Genomic DNA, 25,544 nt, shown 5'->3' on the forward strand with positions numbered 1-25,544 from the left:
CACAATCCCAGTTTACTGATTGCTTCAGTCCAAGCTATCTGCTAGAGAACAGCGTGGCTGGTTCCCTGACTGCACACTCAGCATCTGTCCCGAGGATATGAGCACGTGGGGAGGAATGGAGCAAACCCAGACCTCTTTCTGACACACTGAGGACACTGGGAGGGTGTGCACAGCAAGGGACTGTGGCCAGCACCCCAGACTACCCTGCAGGGTATGTGCAGCTGATACAACAATTACAGAACACTTCTCTGCCTTGATATCCTTCTCAGAAGCGCCACTGTAAACACAAAGGACAAAACAAATACATGGTTACTTGGAAAACAAACCAAACCAAAAAAACTAACCACCAAAAAACAACGCGCAGTGTTTTGAAGAAGAAGCAGAATTAGCACTTTTCTGAGAACAGCATCAGAAGTTTTTTCTCTTTATACTTGGCATTTACATTCCAAAGAGAATTTTCCCTTTAGATGTGGTTAAAAGATCTGACAAATCATTTTTCCACCAAACAAAATGAGAAAGGAAAGGCACATGGGAAGATATGTGTTAAAGACTGACCAATATTAATTGTTTACATGCATTCAGAAAGGTAGGTTTCACACATCATACAGGACTTCTGTGTCAAGTGTTTTATGCCTTACTAATAACAAGTGCCAGATTGGAGCTGAGTATCTTTATTAAAAAACATTGACTAAGATGAGGGAGGATCTAAGAAGAGAAATGTTGCAGATCAGAAAGACAAGTTCTCTATGAGCTGTGACTGATGCACACGCTTTGGGAGAGGAAACAGCTCTCAGCATGCCCTCCCGTTTTGCTGGACCCAAACCATGGTGCGCAGCCCTGCCTGCTGCTCAAAGGGTGAAAACAAGCACAGTCACATCCACTCCTTGGCCGCTTGGCACCACTCCTTGGGGTTCCTCTCTGTCAGAATTAATAAAAATAAAACACGCACAGACCCAGCCAGTAGTAGGGTCCTCTGTGCTAATCTAAAAGCAAGAGGGGAGAGCACGCATACAGCACTCCACCAAACCAGAACTCTGATGCCCTGCACTGCGCAATGGAATATGTTACAAAGTGCCCACAGAGAGACTAATTCAGAACACCTGTGGGAAGAAGAGCCAAAACCAAAGGTGAAATGGGGATGATGGATTCTGGGATTTGTCCAGGTTTCTAGGAGGGAAGTTCCTCTGATACTTACTATGTACGGAAGCACATCCAACCCCTTGTTATGTTTAGCACAAAAAATAATTATTTTAGCTGAAGCCACACTACTACTACAAGCCCTCACTGACCGGACATATCTTATCTAACCTGTGGTGAACAGGAGGGGATAACACTGCCGTGCTTTGGGACTCTCACAGACGCGACACCCTTCTCGCTGAAGCCAGCGTGCAGCAACCAACTTGCTGCGAGGCTGCGGACAAAGCCCTGTGAGCCTCCACCTCGCGGCCGCAGCTTCACGCCTCGCAGCGCTCAGCCTCCATTTCAACGGCCGCTGCGTTCCCGTGAGCGTTCAGCTGCGAGAAGAAGAAAAGAGGAGGGCGGTGAGGAGCGAAACGCTCACGCCGAGCACCCCGCAGCAGGCCCAGTGCCCGCCCTGGCGGTGGGGCCGCTGGGCCCAGGCCTAGGCCCGGACGGGAGGCGGCAGGAGGCCGGTGCCGGACAGCTTCCCCCTTCCCCCTTCCCCCTGCTTCCTCTCCCCTTCCCTCCCTTCTCCCCCTTCCCTGCCCTTCCCAGCCCCGCCGTGCCCCCGCTACCTGCGCGCCCGCCGCTGCCGTGGGCGGCCCCGGCTCCTCCCTCCCTTTCCTTTCCCTCCCCTCGGCCCTGCCCGGGGGCGGCAGGCCGGCCCGGCCGGCATTGCCCTGCTCGGCCCCGCGGAGCTCCCCCAGCGCCGGCAAGGTGGGGACGGGCCCGGGGGGCTCGGGGGGACAGGGGGATACGGGCCGGGAGTGCGGGGGGGTCCTTGTCCCCGCTCTGCCCCCGGTGCCCGGCCCGGGGAGGGGCCTGCGGGCGGCTGGGCTCAGAGCTGGAGGCTGAGGGGGTTTGGGGGCTTGGACCCGGAGCGCAGCGCTTCTTCCCGGGGGGCTGGGGTTAAAAGGAGGGGTTCTGTGGTCAGATGGGACGGCAGCGTAGAAGTGCCCTTTTGTCAGAGCTAGTATGTCGTATTGGCTTTGTCATCTAATGACTTCTTTGCCTTGCCGTTGGTCTCGCACCTGCTCCGCGCCCTGCGCTTGCTGCGGCGCGGCTTTTGCCCCCAGCCGTGTAGGTGGCCGGCCTCTGGCCCTCCGGGTGTACGGGCTCCAGGTCTGTCTGGGGACAGGGAACGAGCCCGCTGTGCGAGTGGGCAGGGTGGTTATTTCGTGCGCCTAAATACGCCTGGGTTCCTGTCAATAAGAAATCACAGGGATACAGTAAACAGAGAGTATGTTCATCTGATTAAACAAGAAATGTTAAGAAAAAACTATGTCAAAATATAATAATTTCTGTCTGCATACTCGCTAACCGATGATGCTTTGTCCTAGCAAGGTGGTAACAATCTTATTTTACAAATCTCAAGTCACGTGTTCCTGGCACATGCCCGTTTTGTAATACTGTGCAACAAGTGTTGATTAGAATCAGCGTTGCCCCAGTTCAATTTCACGTTTGTCGCATCTATTTTTATTTTACCACCTCTGCTAATGTGTGTATTGTACATATTACAGTGCATTATGCTGTAATATGACAGATCTTACAGGGGTTTACTATACTAAACAAGTACAAGAAACAAACTTCCTAAAAAACACAAACTATTTCTGCCAGTTAAACAACTCTTTTGTATGCTGATTTAGAAGGAAGTTAAAAGCTTTCCATCACAGTCCCATAAATAAATATAGTCTTACAAGTATATTGTCTTACAAGTCATGTGAGTATGAAGTATGCGGCAACTTTTTAAAATAATGATTACAAATTTTAGTACGCCAGGCCAGGAGAGTCTCCTCCATTAACTTGTGTCAATTTCCAAAAAAATTAAAATCACAAAATTGTGCTGTATGTGTCTGTGTATGTCTGTCACTTAGAAAAATTCTGAGCCTGTTGGCTGATACCAGCCAGATAAAAACGTCAAGGTAAGAGTTCCAAAATCTGCAGAAAACTGACAAAAGGAGGAGGGAAATCTGAAATCTGCATTTTGCTGCAAAAGAGCAGGCCTAAATTAACCCTTATTCAGTCTTCCTAGCAATAGGCTGCCAGGCATTTGGTAAATGCAAATTTCCTGCATAGCCTTAACATGAGTGAGAGGTGAGGGACAATTGTTTGATATGGGAAGTAGGACAGAACTGTGGATATTGTAGTGGCAGGAGAAAGGAATTTAAAGGATAAAAATTACGAAGATTAGTGTCACTATAGGTTTGCACCTTCAGCTTCTAACAGCACAGCTTACTGTTTTTTTTAAACATCCCTGTTGTGGCAGGCCTGATGGTGTGGGTTTTTTGCGTGTGTGCATTTTTTTTAACAGTCCCCAGCAGTCTCTTCGTAGTGACTTCTGTATAAAACTTACCTGAAGATCTTGAGGTACATCTCTACTTAGGCACCATGTCCCTTCCAGACCTACTTATTTAAAACGGTCTTTTTCCTAATTCTCAACCTGCATATATATATTAGGTACCTCTATAATACAGCAGTCTTACTCTTCAAACAGTTCTGTTTTATAGGGTAAAAATGAACGTAGGAGTTGCCCACAGCGAGGTAAATCCAAACACGCGGGTGATGAACAGTCGTGGAATGTGGCTGACATATGCACTTGGAGTTGGCATGCTTCACATTGTCTTGCTCAGCATTCCTTTCTTTAGTGTCCCTGTTGCATGGACTTTAACAAATGTAATTCACAATCTGGTGAGTACCCTCTCTTCTAAGACAATTTAAAAAGTTGCTCACACGTATTTTTAGAAGCAGTCGAAGAGAAAAAAGCCTGGCTGTATGGATAATAAAATCCATCTAGCCAAAACACTTTCTCTACATGACTTATCTGCTGTTAAATGGGTTGGCACATTTTGGGAGGAGGATTGCTTTGGGTTGAAGCAGAAAAGTTATGACCTATTTCTTATGTACTAAACATATCTAAGAACTGTAAATGTAATGTATTAAAAATAATATTTTCAATTAATGTTTCTGCTTAAATCTGTTCATATTCTAAAATGTTTGATTTCAGTACTTTAGATGATGCTTGTTCCTTGAACGGAAGAGTTTGTGTACTTTTTTTTGTTATGGTTTCTGGTCAAGCTAGATAAAATTTAGCTCTGTAACTATACATGACATTAAAAAAAATTATATTGTGAAAGTGATGGGAAAAACTGGACCGCATTGACCCATGCCCTGAAACTGATTTGTTACTCAGTGGATTGTGATTTGAAGGATGACTTCGGTATGCAAAAGCATTTGGAAGCTGAAGACCTTGAAAATCTTTCTGCCTTCTCTCCCCAGGATGCAATAATTTGGTTGTAACTATTTAAATAATGCAAATACGAATATTGGTCCTGCCAAGCTTACAGAAAAGAAGGCTGTAATGCAGCAATTTATATTGTACTTGAGATTTGCTAACACAGCTTTCAAAGGTTAGCCAAGAAGTCTTGACAAAAAGATATCTTCTTCCTTATCTAGGAAAATGGTAGTTCAACTTGAGACTGAGGTTAGGTAATATCCTCTATAATCCTGTAAAATTGTTTTTATTTTTCCTTGAGCCTTTCATTTTCTAAAAAAATTGGTTTAATAATAGCAGGGTTGTAAGCATTAGTAGAGCATTTCGTTCATTAAATTTGACAATATCAGACATGCCTGACTTAGGAAGATACTAACAGAAGCAAAAATTACTAAATATTTCCCAAATACCTTACTAAATTAATTCAGCTAGATATAATGACAACAGGGATGAGAGCGTGCACTGGCAAGTAGTTTTCTAGTGGAACACAGAAGATGACTATAAACCGTAGTTTGGATATTTCAGTATTTACGTGGCAGTTTTTTGTTGTTATTATGTATTATTATTGAAACAAATCCTTAGATGCTTTGATAAAGATTTCTGCTAGAGGAAAACTCTTAGCTGACTTTGAAAGAAATTTTGGCGGTCCTTTGTGTAAGTATCGGTGCAAAATAAAATGTGTAGTAAGCATTTGGATGTCCAAAAAAATGCCTTTTTGCTTACTAAAACTGAGATGCTTCAAACATCATGAATATTACGCAAACTAATTCTCTTCTGGTAGTAGGCCTCCAGTTAGGAGGCTGTTTCAAAAAAAGTGTAAGAAGACATGAAGTGACTTGCTCAGCTTTCACCTCCTTTACAAGAATTCAGAAAAATGTGATTTTTCCGTATAAATCTTTCTATAATTATTTTTCTGGGTCCATAAGAAATAAATGCACCTGAAAGAAAGAAAACTGAAGTCTTTGATATATTCTGATAGAGACTCTTGCTTGGAGTTGGCATACTGTTTTTGACAGAAGACAAACGTTTGCTAAAATTGGAAAGTTTATTCGTTTGTTGAAACTGGACTTTCCTATGCCAAATGAAGGGACTCAAATTTATCTTTTAGAATCAAGTAGCCGTGGCATCCCTCCATCATATAATAAAAAAGAACAATCCAGTGTGGTTCAGGAGAAATAGCAGAGATGGATAGATGGCATTCAACAGACTGCTGGTAGTCAGCTTCAAAGTATTTGAAGCTAGAGGGGGATTGAGAAAACTTTCAGAAGTTCTTGTAATATTGCCAACATTCACAGATAGATTTTTACTTAGTGCAGACTCTACCTTGTAACTCAATTTGAGACCGTTAGGAAAGCAGTAATATACATTGGTAGCCCTAAACTTTTTACAGTACTTGTTTAAATTCTGTTGATGTCATGCAATCTTTGCCATCTGATGTAGAAGACGAGGCACTGGATTGCATGTCACAGACCTTGGCTTTAATTCTGAATCCGCCACTAACTGCGTAACTTTGGGCAAATCATTTCTTGTCTTTTCCTTGCTCTTCTGTAATTTATTTCAGGTTAGCTGCTCTTCTGGGTGAGAATTCATTTAGTCTTTTTTTTTTTTCTTTTCCACAATGCATTGAACAATGTCGCAATTATATAATACAGATAAAAGTGCCACTGTATTCACTTTTTTTTTTCCCCCTCAGGGAATGTACGTCTTCTTGCATGCAGTAAAGGGAACTCCTTTTGAAACACCTGATCAGGGGAAAGCTAGGCTACTAACACACTGGGAACAACTGGATTATGGAGTACAATTCACATCTTCAAGAAAATTCTTCACAATCTCTCCTATAATTCTGTGAGTTCTAAACTATATGATGATGATTTGAGTCATAAAACCATGATTTCAAAAGCTTTGATTAAATGAGCTGCAATTTACATTTTAAAGCATTTCTCTCTTTTTTGCTTGTTCGTATCTACATCAAAGATGTAGGGAGCATATATTTACAGACCATATTATCAACAGCTTTCCTTCCTGCAGCTTTCAGTACTAATTCACGTACTGAAGTTGAAATTTTAAAACCCATACCATTAATAACTGTTTACAAAATTAGAAAGCTTGTGAGGAAAACTTAGTATTAACCCTCAAAGTTCTTTAAGAGATTTTGAGCTCATCGATATTGAAAAGCTAAACTAATTGCCTTTAATACATATACATTACAGCTTTTATTAACCATTTTGGATCTTGTGAGTTATGAGGGAAGTGGCAGTGCTCACTGTATGAGGTCCATGGTATTGCATGTCAGTTGTGCTTTGTTCAGATTGTCTTGTTTACACTAGTTACGTAAATAGACTGATTGGAAACTCTACACCACCTGTCTCTGTTGACAAAAGTATGGTTGCATAACTGAAAGAAATCAGATATGTATTTTATATCCAGTCCTAAAAAGTTTTTCTGTTTTTCCTATAAGGAAGTTGTCCACTGGCTTGGCAGGGCTGGGGGAGGCGTGAGGGAGGATACGGTATTGTGTATAGAAAGTTGTTTCACAATGGATAGAATATGAAAAAAATACATATAACTGTTCAGATAATCCTCTCTTCAAAGATAGCTTCCTGCTTGACAGTGAGAATTTTGTATTCCTAACACTTGTATATGGTTCTCTTCGCGCACCAAGAATGTATAAGAAGCTGAATAAACGTTTCCCATTTGCTGGACAAACAAACAAACCAACCCAAATGTGATAACCCTACTTCTGTGACTAGTTTTTGCAAAAAATAAGATGAAATTATTGGTTCAATGTGTAAAAAAGTATGTAGTGAATTGGGTTCTGAGGCACATTCCCTCACTCTTCCAGTTGAACAGGCTGTGGACTAGCTTTAAAGCAAATTGTGTTGGAAATGCATGCCAGACGGGAAGCATTTTAAGATCACCCTGCTCACAGATGTGCTTAGCAGAAATGAGTTTTGCACTGAAGAATGTCAAATGCTCTGTCACTGAGTTTGCAAGGGTAGCTGAAATGCACATATTTTTGGTAACAGCTCTCATACCATGTAATGTCTGTATTACAAATAGGGCTTGAATTACTGCAGAATAATTTACTGCAATAATTTACTATATAATTTACTGCAGAATAATTACTGCAACAGGGCTTGAAATACTGCAGAATTCAGACACTCTAACTTCAGGGGTGGGGAGAAATGCTGGAGGAAAACTCTACCTGAGAGTTGCTTTCTAGCACCTTGAGAACAATCGAAAGAAGATACTTAGTCCATAATATTGTTGTATGGCGTTCTAGAACCCAAGGTGAGATACAGGAATATATCCATTGTTGGCTAGTAAAATATAACCGATTACTGAAGCACCGTTTTCAAACATGCTTTGTTGGTGTATTTGTCGACAAGGGTGTCATCAGCTAAGCTTGTTCCCTTTTCTCCTGCAGGTACTTCCTGGCAAGTTTCTACACAAAGTATGATCCAACACACTTTATTCTCAACACCACCTCTCTTCTGACAGTGCTTATCCCCAAGCTGCCACAGTTGCACGGTGTTCGAATCTTTGGCATCAACAAATACTAAGCAGAAGGTGTGATGCTGACCGACCCTGACATGGCTACTGCTTCTCGGGCAAAGGAAACAGTAGTCTACTGTGCCGTTTGTGTAATTGTATTTGATGAGAGATGCATTTACATCTGAGATACAATTACTACTACTTAAAGTGTTGTCTGGTGTGAAAGTTGGGTTTATAAGAAGAAGCCTTCCAATACTGAAATGTGAATTGGAAACATCAAGAAGAAAGATTTCCATGAAGAACTGGGCAGGCCCAGCTCTAAAGCATAATCAACACTAAAGACTGTATGTAAAGTCTGGCTGATGCAAATAAGGAAGCTATGAATTAATGCTGAAATGGAGAGTGATGTTTCACAGATGCCCAATCAGCCATGACATAAGTGATAATCTACTAAATAATCCTGAATTTTTCCATTCAAAGGACAGGTGGGGCTACCTGTATAGGATAGTTAAAAGTAGCTGGTTACTGCTGTATGGATTGTAGATGGGTGTGTTTGTTACTGCATTGTGAAAGTTTGTCTCACAGTAAATACTGTGACAGTTGGTATAAAGTGGTGGTATAATTCATGCCTTATCTGTTCTTGTGATTTTTGTCACAAAGACCGAAGAAAGTCCTTAACTGTCAGCTCAGGGGATTTCTGCATCAACTTGGTAGCTCGGTTTATGTATGCTTTTGCAAGTTGTCACTCTTGTGTTTATTTCATTTTGCTTACCAAAACATTGATTTGTCTATGTGTAAATGGGACATCCTGAGAAACTGAAATGTCTTTTAAGGTGTAGCTTTTTGACTGCTTTCTCTGATACTTGACTGCTGGATTATTTTTCAGTAGCTGAGAGGCCTGTAACAGTGGGGGAAAGGGTTGCTGTTGTTACAGGAGAAGGAGCTTCACTATAGAACAATATCAGAATATTAAGAGAAACTGTGTAGATTGTAAGTTAGAATAGAAGTGGAACTAGAAATAGGTGAATTGACAGATTACATGGCCTAACAGTATGCTTTTGCAGAAAAGGATATAAATAATTTGCACGTCTTGGAAAGGTGCAGGAATACTGCATTTTAGGGGTACCGTGTAGTATTGAGTAATCTTGTATATAATCAACTCTGGAACTAGAATGAAGGAGGTACAGCTAGAGCTCTAAGTGCTTATTTCTGTATCCTAGCCAAAAGGATTTTTAAGTATACCATGTGGCTTCCAGACAAAAACAGCTCAAGATTTGACAGAAGACTATTTAAGACTTGATTTAAATTTTGGTTGCAATGAGAGCCAGTGCGGAGGAGGACAAAAAAAGCCCAGTGGTATATTTCTTTTCTTGCTAAGAGAATGTTCTAGCAATGTGTGATAAAAGATGTTGTATAAAAAAAAAGTCATTGGAAGTAAATAATCTTATTTGTGCAAAAAGTGGTAACTGGCTACTTTTAAAATAACATTCATCACCACATTACACTAGCCCCTCAAAAATGTTACTGAAAATCCCTGTTTTGTGCAAAAGTGCCCACGACTTGAGGACATGGACTGGATTACCAGCGCAGCGTGACGGCGGCTGGTGGCACTTAGTGGCGAAACTGCAGATTGGACAGAAATAGGAACTTAGCCTCTTTAATTTGCGGAATTAAAATGTGCGATGTGCCCTCCCCTGGCCGCCTCCTCTGTGTGGGCTGGAGCCGTGTGGCGCGGGGCGGAGATGAGCGCAGCCCGCCCGGCCGCAAGATGGCGGCGGCTCCGCCCGATGCCCCGCGCTGTCATGGCGGTCCGTGACGGCGGGAAGGACCGGGGTGGTTGGCAGCTTTTAAGGTCGCGGGTAAGGCTTTGGCAGCGGCATAGCGAAGGGAGATCGCGTAGAGATGAGACTCACGGGTTCCGGATCGGGCAGCGGCAGGAGGGGGTCTCAAAGTGCGGCTCTCCTGCAGTTTGCCCGGGCTTGACGCGGCGGTGGGTCTGTGGGAAGTGCGATGAGCAGCAAGGGCCCGTGGAGAGAAATCCTCCTGAAGCACGGCTAAGGCAGGATAGGCATTCGCCCCCAGCGCCTTCGAGAAAAATATTTCTTCCTAAGGTCTTAAAAACCACGTGTGGTAGTGCATAACTTTGAAAGTTATAGCACATCTTCAGAGCCGTGCAAGCTTTAAAATCCTAACTTACAGATAAATACATATTACTGGTATATTTTACCTAAAAATAAGTAGGCTGATTTTAAATCTGTAAGAGTACTTGCTTGAGAACACTTCAGTAGTAATAAATTGTACAATTCTTTCCTAGACATAACAAGATAAATGTTTAGCAATGAACAGCATTGCCAAAAGTCTTTTGAAAACAGTTAAATGCAGCCCAGCTGGGTGGCTGAGAAGCAGCTCTACTCACTGTGGAAAACGGCATCTCCCAAAACTTGTTCTGGGAATAGAAACAAGCTGTGACGATACAGGTGCTGCGGTTGTGGATGAAGCTGGCAATGTTCTGGGAGAAGCGCTGCAATGTCAAAGGGAAGTCCATCTGAAGTAAGAATATATGGCTCACTGTGTAACCACAATACTGTAGTTGTGGCTAAATATGCTCACTAGTGATTTTATTGTTATACTTCCATGTAATATCATCTGTATAAAAGTATTCTCCAGAAAAGTTGATGTGAGTGGGTGGCTATAAAGACCTATCTTTTGAGCTCCAACACATTCTGCTTTAGATAATAGCAAGTGTGAGGAAAGAAATGCTGTGCGTTTAACAAGTTTTTTTTTAATAAGACACGGATTACTCATCTCACTTGATTAAACATTCAATTACTACTAAAACTACCATATATATGTTTTAAGGGAAAATTAATCAAAAATAGGCATTAGTTACTAAGTACCACAACTGATGAATGAAGGACTGTGAACATTAAGTTACAGACATTGCTTTGGAACAGCACTGAAGTATATTTAAAAGAAATGTGTACCAAAAAAGGGAAAGGTACATTTTTTGACCTCCGAATGATAATTATACTCTCTTCAGTGCATAGATGTTCTTTAGACTAAACAAGGCATTCTCAAATGTCCTAAGAAACAGGCAGAATCTGGCAAGATCGAGGCGTTAAAATCACATAAAAATATGTTTTTACTTATGAAATACAAATATGTTACAAATATTTGTTTTTAACTAGAACAGGTGGAATAATTCCTCTTGTGGCACAGCAACTCCACAGGGAAAACATCGAGCAAGTAGTGAAGGAAGCACTTAGTGTCAGTGGAGTTTCTGTAAATGAACTTACTGCTGTTGCGACTACAGTGAAACCAGGACTTGCGCTAAGCCTGGAGGTGGGACTGGACTACAGCATAAAACTGGTGAACAAGTACCAGAAGCCCTTCATACCCATCCATCACATGGAGGCTCACGCACTTACTATTAGACTGACCAATCAAGTGGAGTTTCCCTTCTTAGTTCTTTTACTCTCTGGAGGCCACTGTATCTTGGCAGTAGCACAAGGAGTTTCAGATTTCCTTGTGCTTGGACAGTCAATAGATATAGCACCAGGTGACATGCTGGATAAGGTAATATTTCCATACGTAAGTGAATCTTCCTGTTTTTATTGCAGCTACACTACACAATCATAGTATTAGGATCAGCATGAAGACAGTAATACAATGTGATAAGAGCTTTACCTAACATTGTATTTCGCTATTTCGAAATATCATAGACCTAAGGTGCTGTTAGAAATCTATGCATTTTAGTAGCATCAGTATTAAATATGCTTATTAAATATATTTTTAGCATATAGACAACATAACCAAAACTGGTCTTGGAAAGTTCAATGATAGCCATTATACAAATGAGTTATATTATTATGATAAGATCAATAGCAATATTTTAAAGGATACTTAAAACAATACATATTAAAACATTGGTTACTTTTTTGTATAGCTTGAAAAGCTTGGTTTGGCTTTCAGAGTCTATGTTGCTAGGGTAGCTGAGTGTGATCTGTAAAACTGGCCAGTTTCAATTTTGTTTTCATACACAAGCCTATTTTTAAAACAAAGGATGTGTTTATGAATTTAAAAAAGTGTGGAGATGAATTAAGTTGAGAAGGGGATAGTTTAAAATTGAAACCAACTTTGTTCCTATTTACCTGGTAATACAGTATAGCAGACAATGTGTGTTTCCTACAGCACAAAACTTGGCTAAGTAATGTTTCCTGCAAAATTTGATGGTCCTCGTGTTTGACCAAATTATTATAGAATGGCATTTCTAATTACGCTAGCAAAAACTTCCATGTGGCATTATATTTTGTCCATATAGTGCCCTGCTCATAATTTTATCTTAATAATGTTGGATTTTGTGGTGTCTGATTTCACTCCATTGACCGCAAAAGTTATGTGGTTACATATGCAGAGGAATTAATTTAGCTCCCTATTTTGATTCTGTTTGTTATCTCCTCAGGTAGCAAGAAGACTCTCTTTAATAAAGCACCCAGAATGCCACAGCATGGCTGGGGGGAAGGCGATAGAACACTTGGCTCAAACTGGAAACCGGCAACAGTACACATTCAGACTTCCCATGCAACAGTATCGTAACTGTGATTTTTCTTTTTCTGGACTTCAGAACCTCATCAATAAAACCATTATACAAAAAGAAAAAGACGAAGGTATTTTTAAAGTCAGATATAAACCATGTGCTTGATGAGCTGTACTCAGGAAAACCCCTTTGATCATACATTTCTATAGGTATTCAAGAAGGTGAGCTCCTGTCTTGTGTTAAGGATATTGCCGCTGCTGTACAGCATGTAGTAGCCATTCATATTATCCAGCGGACATATCGAGCTATGCTTTTCTGCATAAAAAATGGCATATTGTCATCAAAACATGCAACTTTGGTGGGTATACTTGAGTTTCTTGTTTGTGTTACGGAGCATGTTGCTTGAGTTTCTTGTTTGTGTTACGGAGCATGTTGCTTTTTACACTTCTCACAACATAATTTGAAGATGCAGTTGCCTTGTTATACTTGCTCCCTTGACAAAAATGGTAATCTGGATGGGTGAGGAAGATTGACAGTATGTCAACTAGTATTAAAACACTAGGATTAAAGTAATACTCATTTCAGGTATTCATATGACATCTTTTATACTTGGTTTTAAGCTACAAGGCTTTTTTTTGCTTATTTTGTTTTACCAACTAACCTAACCTTCTATAACAACTCAGGCTACATACTTTGATCTAGTGCTAACCAGTACTAGATAGCTGTTCTATTATTTATTGCTGTCTTCAAAACTATCTTGATTTTTTTTTCTTTTTAAATAGAATGCTAGTTAGAATGCTACCAGGAGTTACTTTTGAGTTAATGCTTTTTTTTTTTTTTCTTACTTTTTAAATTGCTGTCAGGTTGTATCAGGAGGAGTTGCAAGTAATCAGTATATCAGAAAAGGCCTGCAAACTCTGGCAAATGCAAACAATTTTGCTTTTCTGTCTCCTCCTCCAAGACTGTGCACTGATAATGGTGTTATGATTGCATGGTAAGGACTGTTTTTCTGTGTGTGTTTCTGTAATGTTCTTTAAAATTTGACAGTCAAGAATGTCCCTATGTGGTGACTGAACCACATATACATTACAACATACGTTTTTACATAATTACTTTCTTGCTTAGGAATGGCATTGAAAGATTACGTGCAGGACTTGGTGTTTTAAACAGCACTGAGGGCATCCGCTATGAACCTAAGTAAGTACTCAATTATTCACAGTCTATTTCTTCGCTTACTCACTGCAGTCAGTGAAAGTGGAAGGAGATAGAAACTAAAGAGAAACTGATCAGAAACTGATGAGGAGTAACTTTGCAATGGTTATAAGGTCTGTGCATCTGCACATCCAAGTGATACAGGACCACCATCTTACTGCAGCAATACTGTTATCTTAATTACTTTTAGCAAATATACTACTTTGTTATTTTCTAGAGCTCCCCTTGGAACTGATATTTCAAACCAAGTTGAAGAAGATTCCATCAAGGTGCCAAAACTAAGGAAGATACTACAGTTGGCAAGTTAAGATGTAACTTAAGGTAAATGCAACGATAAATGGTTAAGCAAAAACCATTTCAAAGCTGTTAAACATACTTACTTTGCTTTGCTTTCAGTTGTTGAAAGATCACCTGTTGGAGAAATAAATGCTGTGTGGTATCACCACAATTATTCCAGTTGCTGTAGTTACTGTTCCACAAATGTCTAAGAGTTCTAGGTATCAAAACAATAACAAGGAAGTGCATTTTCTAATAAACCTAAATGTAAGTGAAAGTATCTCCATTGCTTATGCTTACTTTATAATTTGTAATAAGATGTAATTACAATACATATAGTCTAATAATTTAACAGTATATATAATTTATATAAGGTAATTCAAATTGCATATAAAAAAATCATACCCTCTGTGAGTGAGAAGTTAAAGGAAGTAAACAAGTGAGCACAGACTTTCAAGCTCTTAATATGTTGGCTGTGCCACTACAGCTGAATTTCAGCAGCACCTCCTTTTCTTCTGTTGGTGCTAGAAGATCATTCCTACACCAAAATTTTAATTTTTGTAAGTATAGGGCTAGCACTATTTAACTTTCTTCTTTTTTAAAAAAGAGATCACAAACATCAGAGTAAGCCAAACTTTCTTCCCGTTGTAAGACATCCTGCAACAACTTCTTCCTTAAAACAAAAAAGGCCAAGGCATATGCAACTTGAGCCTGAACGTTATGATAGGGGCAGTTACTCTTAACAGCAAATATATTCCTCACATTTTACAAGGAAAAGTAATGTTTTTTCTGTTACAAATATGCGCCTGTCATGTTGTTATTTCTAATGCAGAAGAAAGATCTTACATTTGAAAAATACAGAATGAACAACTGGAGAAGGCATAGTTTACTGTCACTTGCACAAAACTTCAGCCATATTTTGGGAACAGAAAGTGAAGCTGAAGAGGTATGATAGACACTGAAAATAACAGAAGATACAGAAATAGTGAGCCTAGCAATCTATTCTCTCACATGTAGAGAGGGCAGTTAGTAAAATGGGTTCCTCAATCACTGGGCACTGTAAAGTAACGGTTAGGAATGCTCTACAAATAAAATCCTAGAAAGGTAGGGGAAGGGACCTTAAAGACCACCTTCTTCAGAGACCAGTATTTCTTTCTCCCCTATAGATGCATTCATAATGAGATCCTACTACAAGTACGCATCTTTTTGTATTATTTTGATGACTCTAAAGACCAAGTGTGTGAAAAAGAAAAAGAAAACAGACCAAACATTCTAAAAAAAACAACCAATAAAGATTTACTGAATGTACATTTAGGATAAATACAACATTTTGGATGCAGCTTTATAATTCATCTACTGAAAGTAACTTCAGTCGGCTGCAGGTGTCAGATGCTTTTTCACTGTTGCTCTCCAGTTTTGCAATCCGAGATCCAAATTGTACAGCCCTTTTTGGCAGAACAGCTGAGGCTTGAAGACCAAGCTCCTTGGCTACAAGACGCAGAATCAATTTCTCACCAATTCCTCGAGGTAAAGTCAAGTCTGCTTTTTCTGATATAGGCAGTGAATTGAGGAATGAAACAACATCTTCATCAAGAAAAGGAAACCTAAAGAGAAAGGCATACACAGCAAATTATAGATACACCTTAAACGTTGGTGCCAAGTCTCCAAAGCAGGTATACTGTGTGAGAGGAAGAAGGATTTAAACACATTTAAACTCAGAAGCCCCTAAGTTTTCAAAACTGATGCTCATTCTTGCTCTTTGCTTGAGCTTAGAAATGCTGGTTTTATAGCAAGGGAAAAGAAAAAAAAAATCAGAAAAACACTATGAAGGAAAAAGACAAGTTTTAAAGTAACGCTCGAAGATAAACATTAAAGTGTTAAAAATACTATAGGAAGCTATGCTGTAACTTTAAAACAACAACATTTACACAACACGTTCTCACAACCTTCTGAGTTCCAGGCATTCATAGCTAACCACAAATGTTATTAGCAGCATGAACACAAATGAAACAGAATTTAGAGATGAAAAAGTGCACACAACTTCCAAACTGAGCTTTCTCTCAGACTGATAAAACCAGAATCTAACCAGCAAAACCAGTCTTGCTTCATGTTAAAACAATACTACCTGGCTTCTTTTCCATGATCACCAATAATTCTGTCATCTCTACCAAGATTTCTAGAAGAAATGCGTCCTAACTCCATTTCAAGTTCTTTATTCAGACCTTCTAAGCCGTATTTTTTGAAGCAAACACGATGGCGAGAATACCCAGCAAGTTGTTCATCTGCTCCAATGCCTGTAAGCACAACCTAAGAGAAGAGAATAAAAGAAATTTTTCTTAGTGTCTGTGCAGGCTAATAATACGTAACAGACCTTAAATGCTTAACTACAACATGGTAAGGAAAATAATATGTATCTTCTGTATATATTACTATCGTGATGGCATGTACCTTATATATTTACACAGCTTGAAATAGTTCCCAGTAAAGCCACTTGGAAACTTTAACAGGTTCACGATCAGACCTAAGAAGTACATGCACACATTTATGCTCACGCGAGCAAAAGAAACTGAAATACTGTGTGTCAGAAATGGGTATCTTGGAAGAACATCTCTGTCAGTTTCTGTTACAATAAACAGCATCTGCTAAGCACCAGCCTTTAAAAAAATCATTGCCAGAGATGGTGCTATGTCACTCTAAATAGTTACCTGAATGTACATGGAGATTATATTAATTTGCCAGCTACTGGGTTAATAACCACATTACACCAAGTAAAAATGTCATTGTCCTGTCTACTCAGTGATAAGCACATAAAATGTCCTCAACACTACTATACCTGATCCTCTACTGTGCCTTCAACAGCAACTCACTGTAGAATAACCAGTCATGACTAACCATTTTTTTCAGTGTACTACTAATGTGACACTAGCTAGTTATCAACCAAATCTACCTGCACACAGTAGTCACTGATAGGAGAATGAGATTGTCACTTGGTTTTGGAAACTCGCGACCCATTTCAACATATTCTGGACCTACTGTGATTTTATATTTTGCAAATCTGAGATGCACAGACTTGAGCAGAGCGGTCAACTAAACAAATAGTGATCTACAAGTGGTAGTTTTTAAGCACATTATAGCATCGCTCCAACATCTTCTATTTTTTTTTGAATCGTTCTGAATATAAAGCATCAGGAAATTGGGTAGGGATGGGGGAAGGAATTAAAAAAAAATGAATTCACAAGGAAATTATCTAGTTACTTAAAATATTTTACTTAAAACTACATATACGAAAACAAGTTACAAAAGGAAATAATTACTCTTTGTAATTTGAACAGTCATTCAATCAGACTGTAATTATAAAAGATTCAAAGTAGTCGTCTTTTCTGTCATTATTAATGCCTATTTCATCATGTACATTTGTCTAAAGGAGCAGCTAGTAATTTTACAACTTCTAGGATGCTGGCACAAAACAGTACCACTTAATTTATGAAGGTTTCTCTCTAAATTTATTAACCTATTCCATCGGATTGAATAACATTTCTCTACTACTGAATTAAGACATTGAGCATGAGAGGTGTTGTGTGTTATTTTTTCCTAGTCACTGTTGCTTATTCAAGCTTATTGAAAAGCTATACACATTACAGGACAAAGGAACTGAATAGTTTTTAATTCCAGAATTATAAAAAGATTATCAGTACAGAACTATCCTGCATTCAGCCACTGAATTTCAGAAGCGTCATGAGTATTAAAAGCTGCTGCTAATTTCTGCAACGGAACTATTTTCACAGTCACAAATCAAGTGTAAGAAAGAAAACAAATCCAAAAAAAAAAAAATCAGTACCTTTGCAGGACTTTTATATGGTTTCATTTCTTCTTGTTTACTAATAGACCCCTCCCCTCTGGAAGCAAACCAAATTGCACAGCCGATGCTGTCATCCAAGACTGTATCCAGTGGATAAATTAAGTGATTGATGTGTTGTTGTCTCATTTCTTTCAATTCCTCTAGTGTAACATTAATTTCCACAAAGTTCCAGATTCTTGAGGGGTTAAGGGCTTCTAATTCTTTCAGTCCTGCCCTACCAGTGATTCTGTCAGGAACATCAAAGCAAGACAAATGACCACCAGTTTTAGCATCCGTCTCTTTACAACTTTCTTGACGGCTATGCAAATCAAGCCTTATTTCCTGGTTGGTATGTTTTTTAGTAGTACCCTTTTGCTTAGCTTGTTCTTTCATCATGAAAGCTACATTGAGAAGATCAATTGGTTCCTCCAAAGGAACGTGTCGATCAGCAAGGGCTGCAATAACCATAGAATCAACACCACCAGAAAAGAGCACTGCAACACGGGCTTTCCCATGAGAAAGGCTTTGAACTTCTCTTGTCTCCTGTTCTTCATTTCTAAAGAGTAATAAAACCCGCCTCTTCACTGCTTCATTTAAAACATCAATAAACAGATGGACTAATTTTTTCCTGTGTCCCTTTGCAAGAAATTCTTGAAGAGTTTCAACGGAAACCGTAGGGGTAATGTCACTAATATTAGTGCTTGCACATTCACCTGAGGCTTCAGAAATTGTTTTATTTAAGGGGATAACTGGTGCTCTTAGACATAGTTTTGATTCATTCATCACAAGAGGTATGTGATTTGGTAAGTCTTTTGAAACTTGGTCCAGAACATTAATGAATATTTCTTCTACTGTTTTCTCTGAGCAGCTGTACTTCCACGGAAAGAACGTTAAAGACAAAGATTTAGTTGTTGCCCAAGCTTTGAGATCAATTTTGAAAATTCCAGATGCTGGGACTTCTTGATAGTGGTTACCAGATTCAGAGTAAACGCTTACGGATGTGAGACAGAAAGCCCCATCAATCTTATTACTGAATTGCCAAAGCAAACTACGACGACCGAAATAATCTCTACCAAACCATAAACTGTGTTTAGAAGCTTGATAATAAATAAAAGACCACGGACCCCGAAGCAATGAAAAGAGCGACAAAATATCAGCTTCATTACTGCATAATTCAAGATGACGAAACATAACTTCAGTGTCATTTTCTGTATCTCCTACAGGCAATCCATTGAAAATTTCTCCATTCCAAAGGAAAATACTGTTATTGGCATCTTCCAGAGGCTGAGGAGTCAGTACTCCCCTCAAGTGAAGTACATGGCCAGAAAACAGACACTTATAAGACAGATCAGATGCAGTTTTTATCAACTGTTGGTTACTGTCTGGTCCTCTTCTTCTCAGACAGCAGTGCATGTCTTCATTAAAGGAATGATGAACAGTGTGCTGGCTAGGCAAGGTAACAACACAACAAATACCACACATTGCGACTGAATTCAGATGGTCTACTTCTTGATTTTCGTCTTCTCTGAATTTTCCATCTCCTGATGTGCCTTCTTTAATTCATCTAATACAACTGTGTGATAAAAATACACAAATGATTAGTTTCGGTCAGTTTAGGAGTAAGCAACTTTAAGAGCATATCTAAGAAATGAGTAACTTTAGCCACCTGTTCAGTTAAAGAGATGAACACAAAACTCTGAAACAAAAGGTCTATAATATTGATATAATACATAGTTCACTGTAGCCTATTTGTCTTCAATTATACAAAGTTTATGATTTTTCCCCTCCTCAAAGGAAGCCACACTACAAGTTTAAGAATTGAAGGAATGGCCAGCTATTGCCTACATAATCAGTAGGATTTACACGTTCATAATAAGTGAACTGTCAAAGTGTTAACACTGTAAACTCCAATCAAAAGAAGAGAATGAAGTTAGCAGTTGTTCATTCCAAGAAGTCTATTTATACATTTTTAACCTATTCAACCATCAGCTCTATTCGTCCTCCATTATCCTACTTTCCTGATTCCACGAATCCAATATTTCACACAGCTAAAGCTTTCTAGCCTAGCTTGCAGTTTAGTTTGTCATTATTTAATTTATACTCATTCCATGCAATTTTGGGGATTTTTTTTTAAGAAAAAAATGGGACCAAGTGCACACAGCTTCACAAAGGGCACAAATAATAGTGATTCCTCTGCAGGGGCAGATGTCTCCTTCCTGTCTCAGCACTTGCTTTTGTATCGTATCCATACCAAGCAGAAACATTTTCACATTTATCCAACCCAGAAAAATAAGCGTCCCTGAAGCCTACTTCTCATTTAACATGCAGTTGCCAGTTTTTCATTTTAATGTATCTTTGAAAACTTTAAAAGCTACACAGAGATCTTTTAAACAGTTAACTGCTGGATTACCTTTTACTCTGCAAACTTACTTTTGCATTGAGACAGTGTTTCTGTTCGGTCTACAAGGAAGAATATATTACTGTTGGGTTGCTGCTTATAAACTTTCTGTAAAACAAAAACAAACCGCATTAAGGAAAAGTAACAAATTCAAGCAACCACACAGCAGCAGAAATTGATGCAGGTTCACTGAGATATCCTTCACTTTTAGGTCAGGAGGGTTACTTCTACCCTGCTGACAGCAATGCTCTCATGTAATTTCAAAAAACATTTCATGGTCAGCCCACTACTATTCTGCATTTCTCTCTTCCTTATGCTTATGGGATCATATTTTATTTTAAAACATATAAACATGAGAAGCAAGAATATTTAATGACATCTTCTGCTCAACTCAAACATCATACCTTAGATAAAACATTAAGAACAATACCTCAATGCCACACTGTATTACACTGCACAAATAGCCAAATGCAAATTTGTAAATACTTACCCTGTTCTTCTTCAAATTAGAAAGCTCATCAATTACAACTTTCTGCTCTTTAATCTGGAAAGTAAAAGACACAGTCCAATTTAATTATTAAAAATAAACTATTGTGTTATAATCCTGGTGGGAAAAAACCCTTACCCATATTTTAAAGACAGTTACAAGTACACACAGTCACTGTTCCCTGAACAGAGTGTTGAAGTGAAAGTGGACACAGGAATGAAAAAGTGGCATTAAACTACCCATTATTCCAAACAGGTACTGCAATGCTTTGGGCCATGTAACTGAATTACAGTTTGCAGACTTCTTTTGAATTTAAAATTATGAATACGCCTACAGGTTGGTGAAGCAGTACTAATAACTGCTCTGGAAAGGGGTTATCTTGCATGAATTGGCATTTCCCCTATCCCCCAAAGGGATCATTACTGGGAAGCCAGAGTAGCTCTAGCTATTTATGATCAGAGATCACCCCCCCCAGAAAACAAAACAAAAGCAAAGAAATATGCGAACAGCTAACAACAAAAATATCAAATAACTTTTGGAGACCAAAGTTTAGCATAACCTCTACGATACTTTATAATCACAGATATTCTCCAGATTCAAAATAAAACGGGCAAAAATAAATAAATACATTAGAAAATAAAATAACCAACCCCACTAAAACTGTATTAAAACTGTCCCAACAGACAGAACAGCAGTGCCATCTTTTGCTACAGAGTGTGCCAGGCCCTTGAGAGTTTACAGGCTGCAAAACTTCTGTGCTAACCCTTCATGGCTCCTCGGGCAATTACGGAATGACAGAAACACCCCGGAGTTTATAGGACAGAAACGCAGCCGTGACAATATGGAAACACCACAGACTTTACAGGACGGGACTACATGGAAACGCAGCCTCCTGACAGGACTGGCCCTCCGCTCCTCCCCGCGGCAGCCAACACGCTTCACCGCCCGCTTCCCCGCCCGCTTCCCCGCCGCAGAGCCGCCCCTCAGCCCCCCTCAGCTCACCCTGCGGCTCAGCTGGTCTCTAGGGCGCAGAACAGCGCTCTCCCCTTCGCCTTCCTCCTCCTCCTTTTTGTCCTCCTCTTCGCCCCGCCGCGCCGCCATGCCTCGGTTGCCGCCCCACAGCCGCCAGGCTGCTCGCGCATGCGCCGCGCGGCCGCCATTAGGGCAGGAACGGGGCGGGCACAGCGCTGGGAGGGCGTCGGCAGCGCCGCCGTGTGAAGGCGGCGGGGAGTGAAGCGGAAGGCGGGCTTCTGAGGGCGGGAAGGGGAAAAATGGGGAAAAAAGGGGAAAAAAGGGGAAAGAAAGAGAAAGAAAGAAAGGCCCTGGGCTGTAGAGTTTGGTGCATACTTCAGGAGGTCGCAAAGCAAGACCTTTTTTGAAGTCTCCATGGTTAAATGAGCTGTCACAGTTACCAAGGATAATGGTGGGATGCCTCATCTTTGTGTGCCTCTTTTGCAATTTATTTAATGCTATCTGTTTGGAATGGAAATCAAATATCAGAGCAGTGGCGGTGTATCTGGTCTGGACACCACATGAGAGGCAGAGCCAATAATTTGGGACTACCAAAATGGAGCATTTGGAAACATTCACAAAGGCTATGACTAAAAGAATGTGGCAGACCGCCTGAATCCATGGCGGTATCATGAGTAAAGCAGCAAATGGCTTCGTGCTTAGTGTGTGCAGTCTGTCAGTAGAAGCTGAAACAAAACCACCACGTGGGAGGGTGCAGAGAGCTGGGAGCAGGCTGGTGCCACATGCTCTGCTTAACCTGGGCTCTGTGCTGAACGCAGTAGGTAAGTGCATCCTAGGAGTTTGAGTCACTACTATATGCTGTGGAGGATGGAGGTCTGAGAAATGTTTCTGATACAGGAAATACCACACAGCTGATAGGGTGGAATATAGGAACACGAGAACGCTTTGTGTTCATAACAATTTTTTTTTCCTGATTGCAGTGTTTGCAAACAAAAATTGGTTTAGCAAGTTCATCATGCTGGGCATATGTAAAACAAAAATATCCATCTTATCTCTCACACTGGAGACCTTTTTCTGACCTCAACTCATGCTTTGTTGACAGTCTAAAACAGGAAGGAAGCCCCTAAATTGCTTGTGTCAGGGTTGCTAAAGGCCACAGCATTGTCAGAGGCGGTTTGTTCAGTGATTTAGTGGATCTTTTCCAATTTCGTGGCATCAGTGACTAGAATCCAACTCTGGTGTATGGTATATTAGTACATTATAGGACTCTCCTGTCAGCCCACGAGCAGGAGGCTTGTCCCAAGAGTGCTAGCCCTCTGTTAAGGAAAAGCTGTTTCCAGTGGCCTTGGAGCCCAGAGAATCAGCTGGCAGAAACTTCAGCAGAGTGTCCCCTCACTATTTCAGGGCCTGCTCCTCCTCTTGGGAGCTGCTTTTAGGTCGAGCCTCTCGCGTGTGGCTCTCACCTGAGCTACCATTGTGGCAGTGCTGCGGCTGTGCCCTGCCTTGTAGGCAGGATTCGGGTTTGGACCTGGCCCCTGACCCGCTGACTTGTTTCCCAGCCTGACCTCAGACCCAGCTCGTCACTGGGGAACTCAGGGCCCTGGTTGCTCTGTCCTTACCGGCCCGTGGCTTGCTGGTGACTCACCTTCTCGTTTTGCCGTTGGCCCTGCCTCATCACCATGGGCTTGTCTGGTGGACTGGACTCTGGGCTGAACCTGGCTGCCATTGCTGGGTCTGCCCTGCGTGCCTGCTGAGGCTGCAGCCCTATTGCTGTGGCCACCTCCTCTGCCTGCCCTGGTTATTGTGCCCAGTTCCTCCTCCCCAGCATCTACAGGGTTCCATAAAAAGATTCCAGTAAGAACTAAGAATGTTAACCATCTCCAAGTTTATAGAACAAAATGTTACGATGGAGAGAATGAAACCCACAAAACAAGTAGATCAGTGTCTAGAGGGAAGGAAAAACTAATCTGCAGCCCATGCGTTTATTGTATGAATTTCTGCCCTGTCAGGCTAGAGTAGCTGTTGCTACAATAGCTACAATTTTAGCCACAAGCAAGTCCAGCAGTCTCTTTATGCAGTCAGTCTTACAATTTATTAGACTGCTGATCAGTTGATATGCCACTACAGTATTGCCACCAAAAAGAAACGCAACTGTTGAAATAAATACTTGTATTAAATAATTTTATTATATTGGCAAAATGTGTCGATGGGGAGGCATTTTGTGCTCACATGTTTTCGAAGAGCTTAAAATGTCTCAAACATTACAAACACACAAATTATTAGAAAAAAATGATTCCATAAATACAGGCTTGGGGCCTCATTCTCAAGGGCACCTTTAAAGCATGAATGCCTTCCAGCACCTGGACGTATTTCTGTCATAATATTTATGTGAGAAAACGTCAGACTGTGTGGTCATCATACACTATCTGCTGTATTTTTGCTTCACTGTCAAAGTAGATTTTGTTTTATTGTGATTCTGTTGACATGGAGCAAGGAATATGAGCAGCAAGAGAGTGAAAACCCCAGTCTTGATTCGAACATCAAGCCAGATAATTAAGCCCCAGTCACAGAATCGTTATCATAAGAGACAGAAAGAATTTAGCTTGGCTTTAGTTTCTTTATTTTAATTATTTAAGGAGTACAGATGAAAATGCGGATGTTTCTGAATAAGATCATTTTCTCAGTGAACTTCTGATTTATGAGTGATGATGTAATCAGCGTAGGACATGAATTTATCTGCAGTTTCTGTAGTTTGAAGGCACTGGTATTGTCCTTTTCAATGAAGTGTGTGCTGTTGGTGAGCCCTTTTTGTTGTCTCTTTAATTACACGTAAGAGAAGCACAAGTGAGGCTTGCATCATGAGGATGCTTACTTGAAATATTATAGTAGATGGGGTTGCAAGCAGTTCAGCATCCTTTGGCAATCCAACAATCACACCTCTTTGTATAAAAAAGAACTGAAGAGGAAAATTTTCAAGCAAAACACTTCAGGAAATAAGTATCTCACTATCTTGCTTACAGGAAATGTTCTATAATGTGAAAAGATGGAGAAGATGATTTTTTAAATGGTGATCATTTCCCTAAGGTATCTCTGAAATAAGTTAGTTCAGTCAGGATTGACTCCGTGTTTCTTATGTCAATTTAGTGTTCAGAACATCTGAAGAGCCACCTCTCACCCCCGATGACCCCTAACGTCTCTATTGCAGGAAAAGCAATTGTTTGCATCAACAAGATAGTCAACAAAAATAGGCAAGTGCTTTCCCTTGTGAACCCATCAGTTTGCGTAAAGACATTCCAGAGGAGATATGAATTCTATAATACTTACAGATAGTAAGGTTATATAGTTCGCCGTGTGATGTGATGGTCTCAATTCTCTGTCTTTTTCATTCTGCTCTAGGTATATTTCAGTGATACATCTGTTTTCCTGTCTTTGCAAATACATCAGGGAAGAAGAGAGTTGTTTAAGTGGCAGGATAACGATAACACAAAGACAAATCAATAGTATCGTGATTCAATATCATAAATAAGTTTAGGCTGAGAAATGAAGAACGAGCCAAGTTATTATGACAAGAATGTTCTGAAAATGATTTATTCTAAGATATAATTTTATTTGGCTATGAAAGAAATTTTATGTTCTGATCCATGAATTAATTGCTGACTGAACTGTGTATCTCAAAAAATCAGAAGTCTACTGACTTTCGTGGAAAATAGAGCATATATTTATTAATGGGTAATAGCGGATAGCAGTGGAGGGTTTGGGTAAGACTTTATTAAGCAAATCGATGTAGGAACATTAGTGTTGTTGTGTTGGTTTTTTTGTTTGCTTGTTTGGTTTTGGTCTCATTTTATCCCTTTCCCTGTTTTTAAAAATTGTACCTCA

At 40.1% G+C, this 25,544-nt stretch overlaps 5 protein-coding genes across 17 annotated transcripts in view; 2 read left to right on the top strand and 3 right to left on the bottom strand.

The window, feature by feature from the left end:
* The window catches only part of PMS1 (PMS1 homolog 1, mismatch repair system component), a 46,494-nt gene extending 44,602 nt beyond the window's left edge, over positions 1–1,892 (bottom strand). For 5 of the 7 annotated variants that reach the window (XM_040562248.1, XM_040562252.1, XM_040562249.1 and 2 more), the window contains exon 1: positions 1,309–1,446. The gene's annotated coding sequence lies outside the window, so the exon portion shown is untranslated. Of the gene's footprint in view, positions 1–1,308; positions 1,515–1,754 lie in introns of those variants that run through there. The other 2 variants (XM_040562246.1, XM_040562245.1) reach the window with 2 other exon arrangements.
* ORMDL1 (ORMDL sphingolipid biosynthesis regulator 1) lies at positions 1,402–9,404 on the top strand. Of its 4 annotated transcripts, none has more exons than XM_040562263.1 (4): positions 1,402–1,541; positions 3,687–3,867; positions 6,144–6,295; positions 7,878–9,404. In XM_040562263.1, the coding sequence occupies exons 2-4, from the start codon at positions 3,694–3,696 to the stop codon at positions 8,011–8,013; spliced, it is 462 nt and encodes a 153-aa protein (XP_040418197.1). In that variant the 5' UTR covers positions 1,402–1,541; positions 3,687–3,693; the 3' UTR covers positions 8,014–9,404. The 4 variants fall into 4 exon arrangements, with proteins under 4 accessions (XP_040418197.1, XP_040418198.1, XP_040418195.1 ...); XM_040562264.1 differs by having other exon boundaries at positions 1,432–1,541; positions 3,674–3,867; XM_040562261.1 differs by lacking the exon at positions 1,402–1,541 and adding an exon at positions 1,702–1,896 and having other exon boundaries at positions 3,674–3,867.
* A 248-nt stretch (positions 9,405–9,652) lies between these two features.
* OSGEPL1 (O-sialoglycoprotein endopeptidase like 1) lies at positions 9,653–15,218 on the top strand. Of its 4 annotated transcripts, XM_040562256.1 has the most exons (9): positions 9,654–9,804; positions 10,260–10,495; positions 11,134–11,521; positions 12,408–12,612; positions 12,692–12,840; positions 13,346–13,476; positions 13,608–13,679; positions 13,912–14,015; positions 14,803–15,218. In XM_040562256.1, the coding sequence occupies exons 2-8, from the start codon at positions 10,284–10,286 to the stop codon at positions 14,000–14,002; spliced, it is 1,248 nt and encodes a 415-aa protein (XP_040418190.1). In that variant the 5' UTR covers positions 9,654–9,804; positions 10,260–10,283; the 3' UTR covers positions 14,003–14,015; positions 14,803–15,218. The 4 variants fall into 4 exon arrangements, with proteins under 4 accessions (XP_040418191.1, XP_040418190.1, XP_040418189.1 ...); XM_040562255.1 differs by lacking the exon at positions 14,803–15,218 and having other exon boundaries at positions 13,912–14,242; XM_040562258.1 differs by lacking the exons at positions 9,654–9,804; positions 14,803–15,218 and having other exon boundaries at positions 10,363–10,495; positions 11,139–11,521; positions 13,912–14,242.
* A 26-nt stretch (positions 15,219–15,244) lies between these two features.
* ASNSD1 (asparagine synthetase domain containing 1) lies at positions 15,245–19,290 on the bottom strand. The gene is made up of 3 exons (XM_040562254.1): positions 17,809–19,290; positions 16,096–16,277; positions 15,245–15,574 (listed from the first exon to the last, which is right to left on the bottom strand). The coding sequence occupies exons 1-3, from the start codon at positions 19,288–19,290 to the stop codon at positions 15,313–15,315; spliced, it is 1,926 nt and encodes a 641-aa protein (XP_040418188.1). The 3' UTR covers positions 15,245–15,312.
* Positions 18,941–21,829, bottom strand: ASDURF (ASNSD1 upstream open reading frame). Its single transcript, XM_040562260.1, has 4 exons — positions 21,696–21,829; positions 20,697–20,750; positions 20,239–20,314; positions 18,941–19,381 (listed from the first exon to the last, which is right to left on the bottom strand). Exons 1-4 carry the CDS (start codon positions 21,792–21,794, stop codon positions 19,311–19,313), a joined length of 300 nt encoding a protein of 99 aa, XP_040418194.1. The 5' UTR covers positions 21,795–21,829; the 3' UTR covers positions 18,941–19,310.
* Positions 21,830–25,544: the final 3,715 nt, after the last annotated feature.

This window comes from Cygnus olor, chromosome 6 (assembly GCF_009769625.2).
Source record: "Cygnus olor isolate bCygOlo1 chromosome 6, bCygOlo1.pri.v2, whole genome shotgun sequence".
NCBI lineage: Eukaryota > Metazoa > Chordata > Aves > Anseriformes > Anatidae > Cygnus > Cygnus olor.

Excerpts from the sequence above, each read along its gene's own strand:
- ORMDL1 (XM_040562263.1), top strand. The coding sequence starts at position 3,694 with ATGAACGTAGGAGTTGCCCACAGCGAGGTAAATCCAAACACGCGGGTG. Across the intron at positions 3,868-6,143 it reads CAAATGTAATTCACAATCTG|GGAATGTACGTCTTCTTGCA; the intron begins GTGAGTACCCTC and ends TTTCCCCCTCAG. Across the intron at positions 6,296-7,877 it reads ACAATCTCTCCTATAATTCT|GTACTTCCTGGCAAGTTTCT; the intron begins GTGAGTTCTAAA and ends TTTCTCCTGCAG.
- ASDURF (XM_040562260.1), bottom strand. The coding sequence starts at position 21,794 with ATGGCGGCGCGGCGGGGCGAAGAGGAGGACAAAAAGGAGGAGGAGGAA. Across the intron at positions 20,751-21,695 it reads GAGACCAGCTGAGCCGCAGG|ATTAAAGAGCAGAAAGTTGT; the intron begins GTGAGCTGAGGG and ends TTTACTTTCCAG. Across the intron at positions 19,382-20,238 it reads AACACTGTCTCAATGCAAAA|TTGTATTAGATGAATTAAAG; the intron begins GTAAGTTTGCAG and ends TTTATCACACAG.
- ASNSD1 (XM_040562254.1), bottom strand. The coding sequence starts at position 19,290 with ATGTGTGGTATTTGTTGTGTTGTTACCTTGCCTAGCCAGCACACTGTT. Across the intron at positions 16,278-17,808 it reads CATATAAAAGTCCTGCAAAG|GTTGTGCTTACAGGCATTGG; the intron begins GTACTGATTTTT and ends CTCTTCTCTTAG. Across the intron at positions 15,575-16,095 it reads GATCATGGAAAAGAAGCCAG|GTTTCCTTTTCTTGATGAAG; the intron begins GTAGTATTGTTT and ends CTTTCTCTTTAG.
- OSGEPL1 (XM_040562256.1), top strand. The coding sequence starts at position 10,284 with ATGAACAGCATTGCCAAAAGTCTTTTGAAAACAGTTAAATGCAGCCCA. Across the intron at positions 12,841-13,345 it reads CATCAAAACATGCAACTTTG|GTTGTATCAGGAGGAGTTGC; the intron begins GTGGGTATACTT and ends AATTGCTGTCAG. Across the intron at positions 13,680-13,911 it reads GGCATCCGCTATGAACCTAA|AGCTCCCCTTGGAACTGATA; the intron begins GTAAGTACTCAA and ends GTTATTTTCTAG.